The following is an 18,135-nucleotide window of genomic DNA, read 5'->3' on the forward strand; positions in this document are numbered from 1 at the left end:
TTAAGAGGGACCATTTGTCAGACTAGTCTGAATTTATGGTTCTTAATAGCCATCACTAGACAGTAATCCTAGACAGTACTGGACAGTAATCCAGTCAAAGCCATTATACATGAACATAAGTTATTAATAGTGTTATGGACCTAGTACCTACACAACATAGACAGTTATTAACATATTTAGTTACCTTCATTTTTGTTTTTGTAATTACATAATGTAATTACATAATTACATAATGTGTCAGTGTTTGTTTCCACTTTGTGCTTACTTAGGCGATAAGTTGCCCTCGGTCTCTTGTTTGTTAGCTCAATTTTGGTCACTTCTGTTAGATAACTTACTTCACCTTATATGTTGACATTGTGGCCCAGAACTATGATTTCCAATTACAATTTGATTGGTTTTCAATTTTTAGGTAAAATAAAAGACATTTGTTTCAAAAACTACACATGTGACCAAATGTTTAGCCAGTGGCACCAACATAAAATCATAAAATCATAAAATTGTTGAAATCATTTATTTATCACTAGACATTCTTTAAACTTACTTTAAACCTCACTATATCATGAAAACGTTTCAAAAATAATCTAAATAAAAACTGAAGCAGCGATGTGCATGAGAAACAAAATTTTAGCCATGACTGCACACTGTGTAACTAACCACCTTGGCCCTTCACAATTATTTATTCTGAAAGAAGGCATTTAATCCTAGAGTTGCAGTTCAACCCCCACTTCAAAAGCACTGACAGAAGGACTGTGGCACCTGACAAGTTTACAACTTGTATAGTTTATGTCAGTATGAAATAAAACTATGCCACACACACCACCCCCTGGTTTGAAATAACTTTAAAATTTGTGAACAAAATCCTCAAACAGGTTAAGCATATTACTAGAGATTACTACATTTCTAGAGAGAAAGGTAAGGATAACAGGATAACATTGGTCACATTATCAAGCACACCTGACAATCTAAAGCACTCTAGTAAGGTGCTTTTCTACTGGGTCCACTTTTATGATGCCCATAATGTTCGTTTTCCCCCGACACTGTCACAGCTTTGTTAATTGTTAACTAAGACCGCAATCACCTCTGCAAATATATCAGAAATCGCTGGTTGGCACAAAGTGACGTGGACTAATGGTAAAATTTTAAACACGTCAGCAAAACCTAACTCCACATATTACATTAATATGAAAAAAAATATTAACATTAAATACATCAAGTATATTTTTGCCAAATGAATGAATGAGGAATAAATGTAAACTCAATTAATGGGGAATAATTCAAGAGTTAAATTTTATGCCCAAGAGTGCATTATTTCAGTCTGCCCTGCCCAGGTAATGGAGAAATAATCAGCCAGTTATTTAGGGTTTCTGTGCATGACTAATATTTAGCTTATATGGGTATCACTGTTACAACAAAACAAATCCATCCACAACCACTACACCAGTATGCAGTATGAGTATGCACTGCTAACACGCCCAGTGTAGCTTTCACAAAAGGCTTTATTTACTAAAACTCTGTGGTGAGTGCACATGCAGGCTTCTTCCCCCCTTTTATCTGCTTTTCCCTGTCTTGGAGTTTGTGTCTCACTTGTCTTCCTCATCCTGCTCTGTTCATAACTGTGTCTCTCCTCATTTCCTGCCACTGTCTGCTTCTCTCTCTTCTGCAGAGGCTAGACCCAAAAATTTCCCTAAGCTTCCACTAACAGTGTTTGTCGGCACATGCAAACATCACTCATAAGGGTGCTACTGTCAGTTAGATTCAAAAAGTTAGATGTCAAAACCTAAACAACGGTGCTATCATTAACAAAAATAATAATTACACCACCTCATATACTTTAATTGCATCCTGTAACCAACATCATTGATAAACAAACAAACAAAAAGTAGAGAGTTTGTGTGTCTGTGTGTGTGTGTGTTAGATATTTTTAATTTCTAAATTAAAAATAAAAAACGGGGGGGGGGACAATAGTCAATGACAGCATGGAATCCCATTTCCTTCCCAGTTCTCGAGGAAAAAGGAAATTCATGATCGGTGGTATTGTTGTCCAATCTGTTTTTCATGGCTGTGCCTGAAGGAATCACATTTTTTACCCCTTACTAAACGAAAAAAAATCTGTTTTCTTGCTTGTCAAATGCTTGTTCAATGTGTGGCATGCTTCCCTTGTGCAATGAGGCGTTCTGTGCAAAAGCTCTGAGTACAGTGACAACAATAAACCCCATTTAACATTTTGCCTTCTTGACACTGGCTGCAGTCACACTGTTTATCGCAGTGAAGAGCTCCTTTCTCAACAGTTTCTTGGCACAGACATCTCCCTGTTCACTTCGTTCACTGTTTTTTTTTTTTTGACTGGTGAAAGTCTTCAGGGCATATCCTTGTGCCCTGTGTGGATATGGGCGGTCATACACAGCAACTAAAACAGATTTCGGTTTTGTTTTTTCAAAGAAACTACAATTATTTAAACACCTCTGTTTCCTTAAAGTGAAGTGGGCTTCTCTGTTGCAGTGTGTGGAAAACGGTGCTATGTCAGGTCCCCCCTCTTTTTCTTCTTAAGAGAACAAAACAGAGGCGGCTGTTATTCCGCCAAGAAGCACAGGGCTAAAACAAATGTTTGACTATCTTTTTCTCTTGGTTAATATTTACACAGAAAGAGTGAGAAGAGTACAGTGAGATTGGTGGAAAATGCATCCACTGATCCGCCGTCTCTGTAACGTTAACGGGCACACCTGAGATTTAGATTTGCATCCAAATAATGGTTGACTCAAGTGACTTAGCGTGCTAAAAACACCGCTTTCATTCACACCAAGGCCTTAGCAGCCGCTGTGTATAGTGTGGCTTAAAAGCTTATAGTCTGACCACCTAAAAATAGATAGACAAGCAGGCGTCTTCAGTATTTAGCTAGCTAGCCTGCTAGCTTGGGCTCTTGTATTGAAAGCGAGGGTCTGGGAGGACAGTAAGCAAGTGTGTGTGTGTGTGTGTGTTCAGGAATAAAAACTGCACATCATTAACCAGCACGGGTTAAAATTACCACACAGAGGAGTGTAGCCGAATCCCGATAAACGATAACGGGACATGTTTAGTCGAGAAGAGCCGATAAAAAAATGTTTCAACACAAGGCCAGGGAGCGCTTAGTGGGCTAACGCAACGTTTGGAAATACATGGAAAAGATAAGAAGTAGTTGCACAAAAGAGCAGCTGTTGCAATACAGCGGTTTATCTTTCAGTTTGTAGTTAACACATTAACTTAGGTTAACCTATCTCCACATGACTCGGAAGCCGAAGTGTTAACTTAACAACTAAATATGAACAGAGAGGTATCTTTCGATAGCTAGGTTGGTTTTCGACATTAGATAACTGTATTGAAATTGCCTTACCGTTAAAATGTTTACGGACCTCTTCTCCACTCGTACTGCTCAGGACCGCAATGTGGTATGACTATCTCTTGGTCAGTGGGGTAGGCGGGTTAGCAGGGAGTTCCCCACATGACGTCATCAAGTGCTGCCTCCATGATCAATGGAAATCGCACAATTTGAAAAATTACGCTTCATGCCAATACTGCAACGTGACCAACGATGAGACTCAGCAGCACACGACTCCCATTAAGCATAAAAAAGCAATAAAATTGACAACTTACAGCACATTTCGGTGTTTTTTTTGCAGCAACTGGAAATGTTTACATGTGTAATTTATGATTTACCAGCTCAGTCGGAGCATTTAAACACAGCAACAGTGACAACTACAGTGAGAGAAAAATGCAACAGGAACACGCCAAACTCAATCATTTTCATCTGAGGCCATCTATTGGTGAAGAGTGGACTCTACTTAGTAAGCCACGCTTACTTTCAATTCTGTGTCAGAGTCTTTGATTATTTCTGAAGTTATGAATTATTGTTTCTCAGATTATTTCTAAAAATTACCTTACTGTATCAGTAATACCAAAGCCTTCCGGACATTGTTGTTGTGATTTAGCACTATATAAACTGAATTGAAAATAAAAAGTAGGGTTAAATGTAGTATATATTATGTTGTCAGAGGTTATCATTATTTGAAACATAAATAAGAAAACATCTATCTTAATGAACACAAAGCAAATTCTTCAGACAAGCATTTAAAACTGACTGAAGATACAAATTTGAACCAGCTGGTCTAAATCTACACTATCAAATCATCCTAATGCAATTCTACCATAAAAGGTAAAAGAGCCAATATGAGGCCCCTAGACCTAGCACATTCTGATTCTGTTTTTTGCTTCTTTTGGCATTAGAAATGAATGGATTTTCTCAAGTTTAATCTTTCACTGCCTTCAAATCCTGATCGGCCATAAACAGGAATTTTATAAAGAACTTTGCATTTAACAAATGTGTGACTTTTTCTTTTTAGCTAATGAATATCTTCATTCATCTCCTAGGACCTAACCCTAATTTGTATAATGCAAAGCATACTGAGCACCAAGAAGTCATAAAAACATCAACAAACACGCCCAACCTTTCACGTTAAATATGTTTTCATTTCCTGTTTGTTCAAAACTGACATTAAAATATCTAGTGACAAGTACTGGAGGAGTATTTAATGAACTGTAATTATGAAAGACAAAGAAACAGTGACGCATCAGTAATGGCTGGAAGGGACTCGAGAAGTCGAGAAGTTAAAGGGGAATGGAACGTCCTTGGAATTGCACAACATCGCTCAATGTTCAGCTTGCATGCAGATAGGGCTATAATACTTATATAATGTCATCAGAGTGGAAAGTTGTGGTAGGCTGGCTTTCCAGGAACACTCTCTTAAACAGTCACTACAATAATAAAAGCTCATTAGCTACATGCTTTTAGTTTTTTGTGAAGGCAGGGCTCTCTAACAAGCTTTTCAGAGTGCAGAACAGAATATTAATGTATAAGAACAAGCTAGAGAAACATACTTAGAAAACCTGACAAGGTTTTTCTCTTTTAATATTATCAGTAAGTGATTATGTTACACAAAGCATTTTTACTTTACTTTTTAGCATGTGCTCTGAGGAAATCAGGGTAAATAAACTGCACTGGACTTTGCTCTGTCCTATTTCTGATGGTGTGACATTGATTTTTTGGGGGGGTCTCTTCAAACGTGCATCATGCTGACTTTTCTTTGGAAATTTACAGTGTTTTATGTTTTTTACACCTCTGGATTTTTATCTAATTATGTCACGTTCGAAGATGAGGCTAATATACCAGCAATCGCCAAATATTTCAACACAAAAGGGAGGTACGAGGAGGTTAACCCGTATCTCAGAGAGGACATACTTGCTGTGAACAGATCTATTTTACAGCCTCCACTGGATGAATGTCAACAAATTCATCTGACAGCCATAATAAGACATGGCACAAGATACCCGACGACCAAAAATATTAAGGAGATGCAGCAGCTCTATAACATCGTTCTGCACAATGCCTCAGGAGAACAGAGCTGGCTGCACGAATTGCAGACCCAGTGGAGGATGTGGTACACTGAGGATATGGACGGACGACTTGTCCAGAAAGGTGTGGATGAGCTGAAGCATCTGGCTGTCAGGCTGTCAAAGCTGTTCCCCTCACTGATTTCAGAGGAGAAACTTCGAGGTGGATTCATCAAATTCATAACCAGCTCAAAGCACAGGTGTGTCAACAGCACACTGTCCTTAAAGGCAGGACTAACAGAGCTGTGGGATATTAAAGGTATGACCATGATTATTATGATGGGCCCCTTATGCATAACCTGTTGCTCATTATAACCTGTTGCTTTCCTCTGTGCAGATGTGGAGTTTGATCACGCGGTGAACGATGCTCTCATGAGGTTTTTTGACAAATGCACCAGGTTTGTGGAGGAAGTTGATAACAACCCATCAGCTGTGACAGAGGTGGAGAAGTTCAAGCAAGGGCCAGAGATGAGGAGGGTCCAGCAGAAGATCGCAGACATCCTCAACGTCCCATACAGTTCCATCTCATACGGTTGTATCTACAAAACCAGACCGAGTGTATTATCTGCACTCTTATTATCTGTATTAACAGAGGAATGCCTTATTTATAATATCATATATCTTACATCTAAGGTGCTTCAGTGTTAACTTCATTCTGAGCAGTCAGATGAAGGCTGCTGTCTAAATGCTTTCTAGTTCATTTTGTGAGGATGCCACCTCTCTGGAAAAGAAGAATCCATGTTTGCACAGCCTGTGTTACTGAACCACTTAACATTTATCTTGCAGATGTTGCTGAGGCTGCATTTTACTTGTGTGCTTACGAATTTGCAATTAGGTCAGTGAAGTCCCCCTGGTGTGAGCTCTTTGACGATGACGATGCAAAGGTAGGAGATAGCAATCAGATATATTTAGTGCAGATGTTTATGAGGTTGTTAGAGAAGCCAGAAGAATCTTTTGTGGTTTAAACAGTTGAACATCTTGTTTCTATTTTGAGCATTTATCTGGTTTAACAGGTTATTGAGTATGCAAGTGACCTAAGGGAATTCTGGAAAAGAGGCTATGGTCATGATATTAACAGCAAGGCAAGCTGTATCCTATTTCATGACGTGTTTAGCCGAATGGACAAGACGGCCACTCAGAATAAGTAGGTGAACTTTTAATAAGCTGTAGGTTTCTGATGCCCTTGATTAAAGAAATACATGAAATAATTATGTTTACATAACTATAAACCATTCATCAAAGGACGATTTTATATGGCATGTGGGATGGACTCCAGAGTCCTGCTTTTGTGTTTTCTTTACAGTTTATCTTCAGATGTACAGCAGGAACTGTAGCTAATTTTAAACTTTCTTTCTCCTCTGTGCGGCAGGTTGGGACAGCAGGTGACTGAAGCTGTGACAGTCCAGGTGGGCCATGCAGACACCCTTCTTCCTCTGCTTACCCTTCTGGGCTTCTTCAATGACAGCGAACCGCTGACATCGACCAACTATGCTGCACAGGCCCATCGCTCATTCCGCACCAGTCACATGTTGCCTTATGCAGCTAACTTGCTCCTGGTGCTCTCTGACTGTGGGGGAGGTGATCTCAGACTGCAGCCGCTGCTCAATGAGAAGCCTGTAACTTTCCCCGGTTTGACTGATCGGTCTTCCATGCCGCTCTATCGAGATGTCTTAGAGCACTACAAGGATCTGCTCCAAGGCTGCGACTTTGAAACCGAGTGTCAGCTGTTCAAGCAGCCTGCTGAAGTTTAGGCAGATATTAACAGCAGCCTTGTTATTTCATTTTTCCACAGTGGAACAAATGATAGGCTCCTACAGTAAAAATGCAACTGGCTGAAAAAGCTTTTATTTCTGTGTTCCATCTTGAAGCGATGACCATCTTTTCTTAAGCTCTGACATTAAAAAAATAAATGGACAAATTGGCTGTGTTTTATTTCTTTTAATTTGCTTAACGAGATGTTCAAGAAATCTTCTTTTATATTAAAAAAAAAACCTTTAAGTAGTTATAAGCTAAATTCCATGATTGCCGATAGTATATGATTCACTCAAAACTAAATAATAATAAGACATTTTTGCATTAGAGGAGTTCCCATCTGTGGAGTCATAAATCCAGCATAAACGTTTACAATAGCAGAAGATAATGCCTTTTTAAAATGTAGTTATTATTTATTTGCTTATTTATTCCCTGGCAAGAGAGAAGACACCCCCCCCCCCCCACCCCAACCCCCCACCCCACCACCCCACCACCACCACCACCACCACCACCACACCTAGTATGCAGACACACACACATATCTTGGCAACACACGTGAAAGTATTTCACAAATGATGTCTCAGTTCTGCTTCCCATGCTTGATTTACATGAGCCCGTGTTTCAGTGATTTATGAACTCCCAGATGATGTGACACACACCAACAATAATAAATAACTGCTGTTTGCTTACTCCAGCATCTGCCTTTGCTGATGCCAATGGCAACAGGCAGTGTACATTACATTAAAAAAAAGTGCAAGGCTGTGGCTGTGTCACTGCCAAGAAGACAAACATTCACGTATTTCACTCACTACTGACACCAATGGCTTTAATTTCAAGTTACGTCACACCCACACAGAGCTGTTTGGGGAAGTCAGAGAGGTAAATGTGCACATAAAATCTTTTCTATCTTAAATCCAAAATCTTACCTAACGTCTTAAGTAGCTTGTTTTTGTTGTTGTTGTTGTTGTTGTTTGTTTTTGCTTTTTTTTTTAATTCCAAAACAATCTGGGAATAAGTGTCTCTGGTGTGGAGTGTCATTTAAATAGTGACTGATGACTTAAGGTATTCCACACTGCAGTGGTGAAGCTAATAATTACTGCTCTCCTACAAACAAAAAGCCATTGTTACAACATGCACTTTAAATGATGCAAATGTTTAAGGTGAGATTTCACAGCAAACCTATTTTGCATGCTATATTTTGCATCATATTCAAACTGCTTAAATATTTGACTAGAGGTAGCTTCAAATTTTTTGAAAAAGAGGCAAAAAGCAGAAATAAAATCCACATGCTAGCGTGTGACTTTTATGAATGAATAACAGGCCTCTCTGAAAAACACATCAACACCAACCCACCCAGAAAGCAGCTAAAAACCTTACTGTCTAAGGTGAGTGTCTGGAAGAGCCTAATTTGGGTGGTAGCAAGAGTAGACTAGTCTTAACAAGACTGAACTAAAGCTTAATAGCTATAGAAACCAACAACAAACAGAATATAACACAGAGAATAAATATTTCCATACAGATTCCTATAAACACCTTACTAACACATCTAGTAGAATGTGTCTACTCCCTTAATCTGTCACACTGGTTTGCCTCAGGAGCTCTTAATCCAATGAGTGGACTTCCTTCACTTTTTGTCCTGCTGAGGAGACAGCAAGTAATAGCTTAGAACTGCTAATATTTCCATTACCTGAGCACATAATTTTAATAAACTATGCAACCTACAGAATCTGAGTTTGCAACACAAGATAAAAGTTTACATCAGTTCTGATTAAGCTTTCCTTTTCTGTACTATCCCTCTGCTCCCTTACTTTCCACAAACTGTCACCTAAATAATCCTCCAAAATATCAGCTAAACTCAATAAAGAATTCAATAAACAATAAACATGTGCAGATTTTCAGTGAGCTGAAACTCTGGTCTCCATTGCAGCGCACTAATGCCGAGGGAAGATACTCACGTTTTTAAACAGTGATGCAAATTTGTGTGTTTGTGTGAGACAACTAACTGTGTTCTGCTTATAGAAAGTCCCTTTTAATTGATGTTGTTAAAGCTATTTTTATCACATTATCATTATTTACTAATCATTTGCTCCTGTTACAATCATAAATAAAGTCTAAATAAAGGAGTTAATAAAGAGTTTAAAATTTCATTTTAATTATGGAGACAAGAGGCAAGAAGAGAAATCTCTAGCCTTCGGATCAGGGCGATGTGCCCCAAAAAAGTCAGAACATTTAGTCATGCTTGAAAAGCCTTACTGTGAAACAGTAAGCTACTTTTATCAAATCAATTTAGGGTTTTAAAAACAAATATATACCCAAAAGTGTCAAATAACTTTTGGAAACCGACGGACAGTCACTTTCAGAAGTTATGCGACCATCATGAATATTAATAAACAAGCAGAGCTTGTCATTTTCGTATGGCTCCCTCTACAAGGCATTGGTTGGACAGTCCCACATGATCGACGTCATTCTCTGGTCTGCGCACGGCCTCATAAGTAACCCGTCATGACGACCGTTTTAAGGAAAACCGCAGTTTTTTATTTCACCATCATAACTGGTATTTCCAGCTGTTTTTGTACCGACGTGTATTCAGAGAAGAACCCAGAGATCCCAGCAATCGCCAAATATTTTAGCACGAAAGGAAGGTATGAGGAAGTGAACCCGTATCTCATAGAGGACATACTTGCTGTAAACAGATCAATTTTACAGCCTCCGTCGGCAGAATGTCGCCAAATCCATCTGACAGCCGTAATAAGGCACGGAACCAGATACCCGACATCTAAAAACGTCAAGAAGATGAAGAAGCTTTACGACGTGGTTAAGGGCATCGATGTTTCCAACAGGAACTGGCTGCGTGAACTGCAGACCCAGTGGAGGATGTGGTACACTGAGGATATGGACGGACGACTCGTCCAGAAAGGTGTGAACGATCACAGACACCTGGCTGTCAGGCTGTCAAAGCTGTTCCCCTCACTGATTTCAGAGGAGAAACTTCGACGTGGATTTATCACATTCATAACCAGCTCAAAGCACAGGTGTGTCAACAGCACACTGTCCTTCAAGGCAGGACTAACAGAGCTGTGGGATATTAAAGGTATGACCATGATTATTATGATGGGCCCTTTATGCATAGCCTGTTGCTCATTATTACCTGTTGCTTTCCTCTGTGCAGATATGGAGTTTGATCACACGGTGAACGATGCTCTCATGAGGTTTTTTGACAAATGCACCAGGTTTTTGGAGGAAGTTGATAACAACCCATCAGCTGTGACAGAGGTGGAGAAGTTCAAGGAAGGGCCAGAGGTGAGGAGGGTCCAGCAGAAGGTTGCAGACATCCTCAACGTCCCATACAGTTCCATCTCATACGGTTAGTGGTGTATTATCATATCCATCATTTTGAGAGCATTATATATAGTCAGATTAAGTTGTAGATAGATAGATAGACAGATGTAGAGTACCAGCTGATTACAGCTGATTAGAGTACAGAACACCTAAATATGACAGTAGATATATGTTTATATAGTTGGTTTATATTGTCCAGGATTTCTTTGTGCCACTTTACACAGTGCAAGCTCAAAGAACTTGCAGTAGACGCAGTAGACTTTTTTTTTTCACATGAATTCACAAGTGATGAAACTGGCAAAAAGCATACATGATGCACATTTCACACTAAACATCCGTTGGCCGCTTTGGTTTTGTAAGTCTAGCGTATGTTATATTAGTATGTGTTACCACTGTGGCTCCAACTGTTACAGATAGGCATGTCTTTAACAGCAAAGTTAGATCTCACAGTCAGTGAAAGTTGATTTATAAACTACCCTCATCGTAGCTGGTGGCATCTTTATATTGTCACAGAGGTGTGTGGCCCCAGAAATTAATTCATCACTCCTTAGAATGACACCAGCTTAATAGTGCACTTCTTAAGGATTAACGTCACTGTGTTTTTAAGTAGATCAGATGAAAGCTTTTGAGTGAGATGTAGAACAGACAGACAGAGGCTCTATTATTTATTTGTGAAATAGCTGGTGTTATTATTTACAATTCTAGTTGGTCTATTAACAAATTTATTTGATAATTTTGTCCCATCTTAGCTTCACAGGTTTAACAATTGAACACTTTCTACATTTAACCAATAATTATTACTCAATTATTACCAAACATTTTAAAATAAAAACTTCTGGAATTCTGCTTATGGCATGTCACTGGGATTATTGCAGCAGATATTTGCACAGTAGATGGAGCTGTTTTCAAACATAAAAACAATATTACTGCAAGTTCACTCAGCGTTAATGCTGATAGTAGAAGTTTGCCTGCTTGGTGCGGTTTAGGAACGTGCAGCTTTCGACAACATTCAGCTGTGGCTTTAAAACAGCATGAATGTTGGAAAGTTCATTTCCATATTTCACAGAGAAGCGTTATGCTTTTTTAACTCTCAGATCTTCATTATACATGAAATGTGAAAAGAAAATACTGAAATAATACTTTTCAACCTTTTTTGACCCGTAATCTAACATGTTTTATCATATTATATATTTTAGATGTTTCTGAGTTGTAAACAGAAATTTATTACATGCTCCAAAAAGCCAAATATGTATACATCTTGTTACAAAAAAAAGAATCTTTTAAACCTCTGAAATGATCTTTGATCCCTAGATTTGTTGCCATTTAAATGAACTACCTAACAGAATATATTAAACTATCAAAATATATGTAATATATATTAAATTGTGTTTATTTGTTCTTTTGTACTTTGCATTTTAATGGTGTCTTTCAAATACTACTCCATTCTCCATTCCATTATTTGTTGTCTTTATTACCCAAATAAATTGGAACTTTTACCTAATTTTAGAATTTTCTTCCATGCTTAAAGTAGTATAAAGAAAATGCAACACATACCATGGTCCTAAGGTTTTTAAGAGGTCACTTCCTGCATTCAGTTCTGTTTTTCTAACAGCTTCCTGACTGCTGGGATTTCACTGACTGTTAACATTTTGTTTTAATCTTTCTCCTGCAGATATGGCCGAAGCTGCATTTTATTTGTGTGCGTATGAGTTTGCCATCAAGACTGTGAACTCTCCATGGTGTCGTCTCTTCGATGAGGTCGATGCACAGGTGACAGAGGAGGAGGGTTGCACATTGTGATAAAGCAGTAATATGTGCTTCAGATTAACTTTGAGTCATGTATCAAAGTGGGGAAAGCATGATGACCCCGCCCCCCCACGATTACACAGTTTCCAGTTTCAGAAATGTCCACATTAAGTGGTATGTGTTTAGTACTTTTAATTTTTGTAGACTGTATTTATTTACAGGCCATATTTTTTTCTTACTACGTGTGCAATCAAGCACATACACACAGAGATAGATGATGTGTTACTGATTGAATAGATGGAGTTTCTGTCGTGTGTTGCAGATGTAGGACCTAATCTCAGACAATCAGCCTTTAATGCACTCAGTACAGGAAGTCCAAAGAATCTAAAAGATATTTAAAATGCAGCCAGTGAATAAGTTGACAGAAAACTCTAAAACAGGAGTGTCAAACATTTTGAGGGCCAAAATCAGCCCGGGAAAGACTCCAAAGGACCCTTTTGGAAAATGTTAAGGAGTGTATAAAGTGTTACAGCTTTTCCTACTGCCATTCATACCACACAAAAGTACAAGGGGATTTTCTGTGAATTAATGAAAGTTTTATATTCTAAACTTATAATTTCAAGAAAGTCTGAGCAATGATTAAACAGAACCTTTTCTGTAACTTTTCTAAATGTTTATCATGTAGTTTCATTAGTATAGCCCACTTCATACAATATGTACATAGAAGAGTGATAGGGAACTAACAGGGAAGTAAAATTTAATACAGACACAAGAGACAAGACATTACCAAAATAAAACAGGAAGTAACACAGTCACGACCACAACCAAACTTAGAGATGGAGACTTGACGACCTGACCTGAGGAATACACAGGAACACAACAGCAACTAAAATTAAAACACAAGGCTGAAAACACACAAGAGCATACGCATTGGTGAAAACGAAATAATAAACGACATAAGAATCATCCTGATCATCATCATAAACAGAACTTAAGAGAAAAAAATAAAAATAAAACACTGGGTCAGCGATTCAGGACCATGACGACGATGATGTGGCTCAGTAATAAAGAAGTCTGTTTATGTTTAGACTTTCGTGGGTTTCAGAAAAAGGTAATCTCAGATTAAATATCGCATTCCATAAAATGTGGAATTCAATTTGAAATTTCAAAGATTATATTCAAAGGCTATAAAAGATCTCTCTCAGTAAACAGAGCAAGGCTTTAAATAATAAAGGTGAAGTAACAGCGCAGTAGGTAAAAGCAAACAAAATGCTTGGATGTTATTTGTTCACAGACATGTTCTGAGCAAAAGAAATTTGGAGTAACTTGCTGAATTTTGTTCCAATCCACCAAATAAATAGACAACAAGAAGAAAACCGGCCAAATTATATTAGATACCCTGTATCACAACAGTTACCCTTCATTTTGCTGTACAATGTACACAGTCTGTTTTATGAATAAATAAGTTGAAACAAATAAAGAGGCAAGCTTCAGATTAGAGAAAGAGCCTGCCTAATGTGTCCTCTGCTTCAACTCACAAAGACATTCCTGTGTCTTATGTTACAACCTGATCTCAGAAAGCCTGAACTGTCACCTGCACAGTGAACGATCAGCAGGTTTCTATCCTTTTTTGTTTAGTCATGCCAAATTTGCACATAGACTAGTTTTGTATTTGTAGTATTACCACACCTTTGAAGTCACTGCATTAGCTCACAGTTTGATATAGAATTACCTCTAAAATCCTTCTGTTAGTTCATAAAGGATTCAATAGTTTGACTCCCCAGGACATCTCTGACTTGCTCACCGTCTATAACCCAATTAGACCTCTCAGGTTATCAGATCTTTTAGCTGTTCCCAGAACTACATCTAAGTGTGCTGAGGTTGCTTTTAGTTATTGTGGTGCTGTCCTTTGGACCAAGCTAAGGTCAATTAGAGCTTCACATTCAAAATCAAACTCAAAACTTTCTTTATTCTAACAGCCTGACATTTAATATCTGTGTGTGTGTGTGTGTGTGTGTGTGTGTGTGTGTGTGTGTGTGTGTGTGTGTGTGTGTGTGTGTGTGTGTGTGTGTGTGTGTGTGTGTGTGTGTGTGTGTGTCTGTGTGCCTGTATATGTTAACTTGTATTTCGTTCCTTTTAACAGTTTCGTTTTGCTGTTATAATTGCCTTAGAGTTTTTCTTTTTTTCAACTTTTACGATAAGCACATTAAGCTTATGTGTAATGAAATGTGCTAAATAATTAAAATTGGCATTGACGCTGACTTTCTGGCTCAACAGGTAGTGGAGTATGCAAACGATCTGAAGCACTTCTGGAAAAGAAGCTATGGTTATGACATAAACAGCAAGTCCAGCTGCATTCTCTTCCATGACGTTTTCAGCCGTCTGGGAAAAGCAGCTGAAGAGAACATGTAAGCAAACCTTAAATGGTGTTATACTATATTTTTCTCATGTTAATAAAAATATTTAGGAAAAAGGACTCACTGCTCAGCCCTGAATCCAGGCAGAAGTAAAACTTGATGGATATTATTTTAGTGGAAATACAGTATGTAGGATCAGCTCAAAAGACAGCAGAGCTAATGTAATATATTTCAAAAGTGTAGCTCATTAGCATACACTCGCCGGCCACTTTATTAGGAAAGTTCCTATTTCGCTGTGTTAAGTTAACCCCCCGTCCCCACCCCCACCCCTCTCCCTTGGCCTTCAGAAATTCCTTAGATTCAACAAGGTGCTGGAAACATTCTGACTTAAATCATCATACATTTGCAGCATATTTGTCACTTGCTCCACTGAATTGAGATTTGATGATTGCGTGTTTGGAGTAAGCCAGTTGTTCATTAAATTAGTCTGAGATTATTTGAGTTAGGCTGGGAGCAGCCATCAGAAAATATGTACAGTGTCTCAGGTAGGCTGCGGCGTTAAACAATGCTTACTTGTGCTGAGAGGCCCAAAATGTGTCAAGGAAAAGGCTGTCACATGATTCCACCATCACCATCAGCCTGAGTCATTAAAACAAGGCAGGAGGATTCATGCTGTTTTAGACAAAATTTTGACCTTACCATCCAAATCTCATTGCAGAAATTAAGATTTATTAGAACATCCCACAATTTTCCAATTGCCTATTGTCCATTTTATGAGACCTATATGACTTTCAGACTCAGTTTCTTGTTCTTGGTTGGCAGAGTGGTCTTCTGCTGCTGTAGCCTATTGACTTCAAGGTTAGTTATTCACCATGTACAAATACCTAAATGTAATATGTTGCTCTCATGTGATTGGCCAGTTAGACATTGGTGTTAAAATGCAGTTGAACAAATGTGTCTAATAATCCAGCCGCTGAGTGTAAGTAGTGAAGAGCCTGTTTAAATAGAGTGCAAGGTTGTGTTGTTACACGTGTCAAAAGGGTGAAATTGTAAAGTTCCTGTTTTGAAAAGAGAACAACTTTACTACACACTCACCGTGAAAGCATGCGTGTGGGTGATTGTGACTGTTTAAAATGTGACTGCAGAGTGAGCAGATTGTGGGTTGTACCTTTCAGCCAAGCATGATGTGCAAGCGACTGCAGTCATCTGTCACAGAAATTCAAAGACAAAAAAACAAAAAAACAGCATTTTGTGTTTCTCCAGCTAGATTTGTGGGAGTTTTAAAACATCAGAGTGAGGAAAGTTTATAAAAGTTAGAACTTTCTGGCCTTTCCCTCCTTCACTAGGCTTGGTTTTAGCAATGAATTTAAATGAATGGATTTTGCAGTGTCATCTTGAGTAAGCTATAGAAAAGGTTACACTTAATCATTATGAACCCAAATTTTTAATAACTGGGATTATAACTTTCTTGGAGTGACGTCCAGCCTGCAGACCACATGAGATAAAACATAAACATTGTTCTTAATTTTTGTTAAGTTTGTCTTTTAGGAGAGCATATATGTAAGCCTTACGTCTTTTCTGGAAAATATTAGGCTAATAATGCTGATTTCTTTAAATGAAACTAGCACATTTACTAGTAAAAATAGACTAATAAAGGGAAATTAAATTAACTGTGCCACTGAGCATAATCAGAAGCTAACAACAGCTTTTAAAATGGAACATGGTCTTGCTTGTTCTTTAGAGCATAGGTTAAAGCTGTGAGTCAGTGAACACACCTTAAATATATGCTGACCATTATGTTTTGTCTATATAATCCATAGTATAACAGTAAAAACAACATTGTGTATTTCTCCAGCTATATTTGTGAGAATTTTAAAACATCAGAGTGAGGAAAGACTTTGCCTTTCTTTTTTGGGCTTGTTTAGCGCAATGAACTTGAATGAATGAATTTTTGCAGTGTCATCTTGAGTAAGCTGTAGAACAGGTTAAAGATAGTATGAACCCAAATCTATTATCTGGTTGTTAAAGACCTTTAACGACTCTTTGCTTTTGACTCGTTTTCGTTCCTAATTTTCCTGCTCCTCCCTGATATGTACTTGATTGAAATGTCAATCATTTCAAGGTCTTTTAAGATAGTAGTAACCCCACAATCCTCGTGTTTGATAAGCTTAGCCAGTCCCTAATAAATACCTGGTGTTCACAGGCTGTCAGAAATGCTGAGTGGATGTGGCAATCAACCAACTGATTAACTGACTGTCTGAGTTCTGATATTTCAACACTGAAACTGTGCATTCTGTAGGTCAGGCCAGCAGGTGACTGAAGCTGTGACAGTCCAGGTGGGCCATGCAGAGACCCTCCTGCCTCTGCTTACCCTTCTGGGCTTCTTCAATGACAGCGAACCGCTGACATCAACTAACTTCGCTGCACAGGCCCATCGTTCCTTTCGCACAAGCCATATGTTGCCCTATGCAGCTAACTTGATCCTGGTGCTCTATGATTGCGGGGGCAACCTCAGACTGCAGCCGCTGCTCAATGAGAAGCCTGTAACATTCCCCGGTTTGGCTGATCAGGCCTCCATGCCGCTCTATCAAGATGTCTTGAAGCACTACAAGGATCTGCTCCAAGGCTGCGACTTTGAAACTGAGTGTCGGCTGTTCAAGCAGCCTGCTGAAGTTTAAGCAAGCACGGTATTTTCAGGAAAAAAAAACATTTTACCAGCATTACCTGAGTCTGAATGTGTCTATTATGTAAACCAGATTTTCACTCTAGCAATCCAGTCTCTCTCTGAAACACCCAAAGATCGCAACCTATAATGTGAATTTGAAGTTCTTGTACCGTTTAAGTATTACCGCTGCTATAATAAAGTATATAGCATTTTTTTTGCAAGATTCGCTATTATCACTACACAACCTAATGCTTTCATTAAATAATTCATTTTTGCAGTGTAAGCATTTATGTCTTGCAGATAAGATCACTCGCTTTTCTCAGTTTTCTGTCTTATTTTTAAGGTAAAGCAGTGACAAACTAGTTTAAATGCACTACCATTTGTGGGCAAGAACCATCTTCTAGTATGGGGGTCACAAATTCTTACGTTTTTATGAAAAGACATGTCTGCATGTTTGATTTTTAAAAAACCAATAATAATAAAAATGTTGGACACCGGGTTTATCTTTTTTTATCACAATTTATTTCTAAATGACAAAATAAAGGAAAATGTCATTTTGATAGCTATAGATTGTGTTTCATCTTATAGGTGTACTAAAGGCACAACAAAATCTAAACACCCATTCAGAGAATACAGGTATGACAATGGCAGTTAATAACGTTCCCTGTTAAGCCGGTGCTTCAGGCTCTTAAGCAGATGTTTGATGTGTTCTTTTTTTTATCTGTATCACAAAACTTTCAAATACAAACAAACCATATTTAACATTGTGCTAGGAGAAAATCATTAATCTTATAAATACATTAATTCATATATTTTATTTGCTTTTGATAGTTCTCTAACATTTCAGTTAAAAAA

General features: G+C 38.2%; 3 protein-coding genes across 3 annotated transcripts in view; 2 read left to right on the forward strand and 1 right to left on the reverse strand.

Annotated features, from left to right (window-relative positions):
• Positions 1 to 3,462, reverse strand: part of LOC116333766 (phosphatidylcholine:ceramide cholinephosphotransferase 1) — a 28,277-nt gene extending 24,815 nt beyond the window's left edge. Inside the window, exon 1 of the mRNA XM_031757024.2 lies at positions 3,368 to 3,462. The gene's annotated coding sequence lies outside the window, so the exon portion shown is untranslated. The remainder of the gene's footprint in view (positions 1 to 3,367) is intronic.
• A 1,596-nt stretch (positions 3,463 to 5,058) lies between these two features.
• Positions 5,059 to 7,339, forward strand: LOC116333786 (multiple inositol polyphosphate phosphatase 1-like). The gene is made up of 5 exons (XM_031757047.2): positions 5,059 to 5,680; positions 5,759 to 5,953; positions 6,208 to 6,305; positions 6,435 to 6,565; positions 6,791 to 7,339. Exons 1-5 carry the CDS (start codon positions 5,101 to 5,103, stop codon positions 7,170 to 7,172), a joined length of 1,386 nt encoding a protein of 461 aa, XP_031612907.2. The 5' UTR covers positions 5,059 to 5,100; the 3' UTR covers positions 7,173 to 7,339.
• A 2,294-nt stretch (positions 7,340 to 9,633) lies between these two features.
• LOC116333778 (multiple inositol polyphosphate phosphatase 1-like) lies at positions 9,634 to 17,779 on the forward strand. Its single transcript, XM_031757036.2, has 5 exons — positions 9,634 to 10,264; positions 10,343 to 10,537; positions 12,185 to 12,282; positions 14,536 to 14,666; positions 16,915 to 17,779. Exons 1-5 carry the CDS (start codon positions 9,676 to 9,678, stop codon positions 17,291 to 17,293), a joined length of 1,392 nt encoding a protein of 463 aa, XP_031612896.2. The 5' UTR covers positions 9,634 to 9,675; the 3' UTR covers positions 17,294 to 17,779.
• The last annotated feature ends 356 nt before the right edge of the window (positions 17,780 to 18,135 follow it).

This window comes from Oreochromis aureus, linkage group 13 (assembly GCF_013358895.1).
Source record: "Oreochromis aureus strain Israel breed Guangdong linkage group 13, ZZ_aureus, whole genome shotgun sequence".
NCBI lineage: Eukaryota > Metazoa > Chordata > Actinopteri > Cichliformes > Cichlidae > Oreochromis > Oreochromis aureus.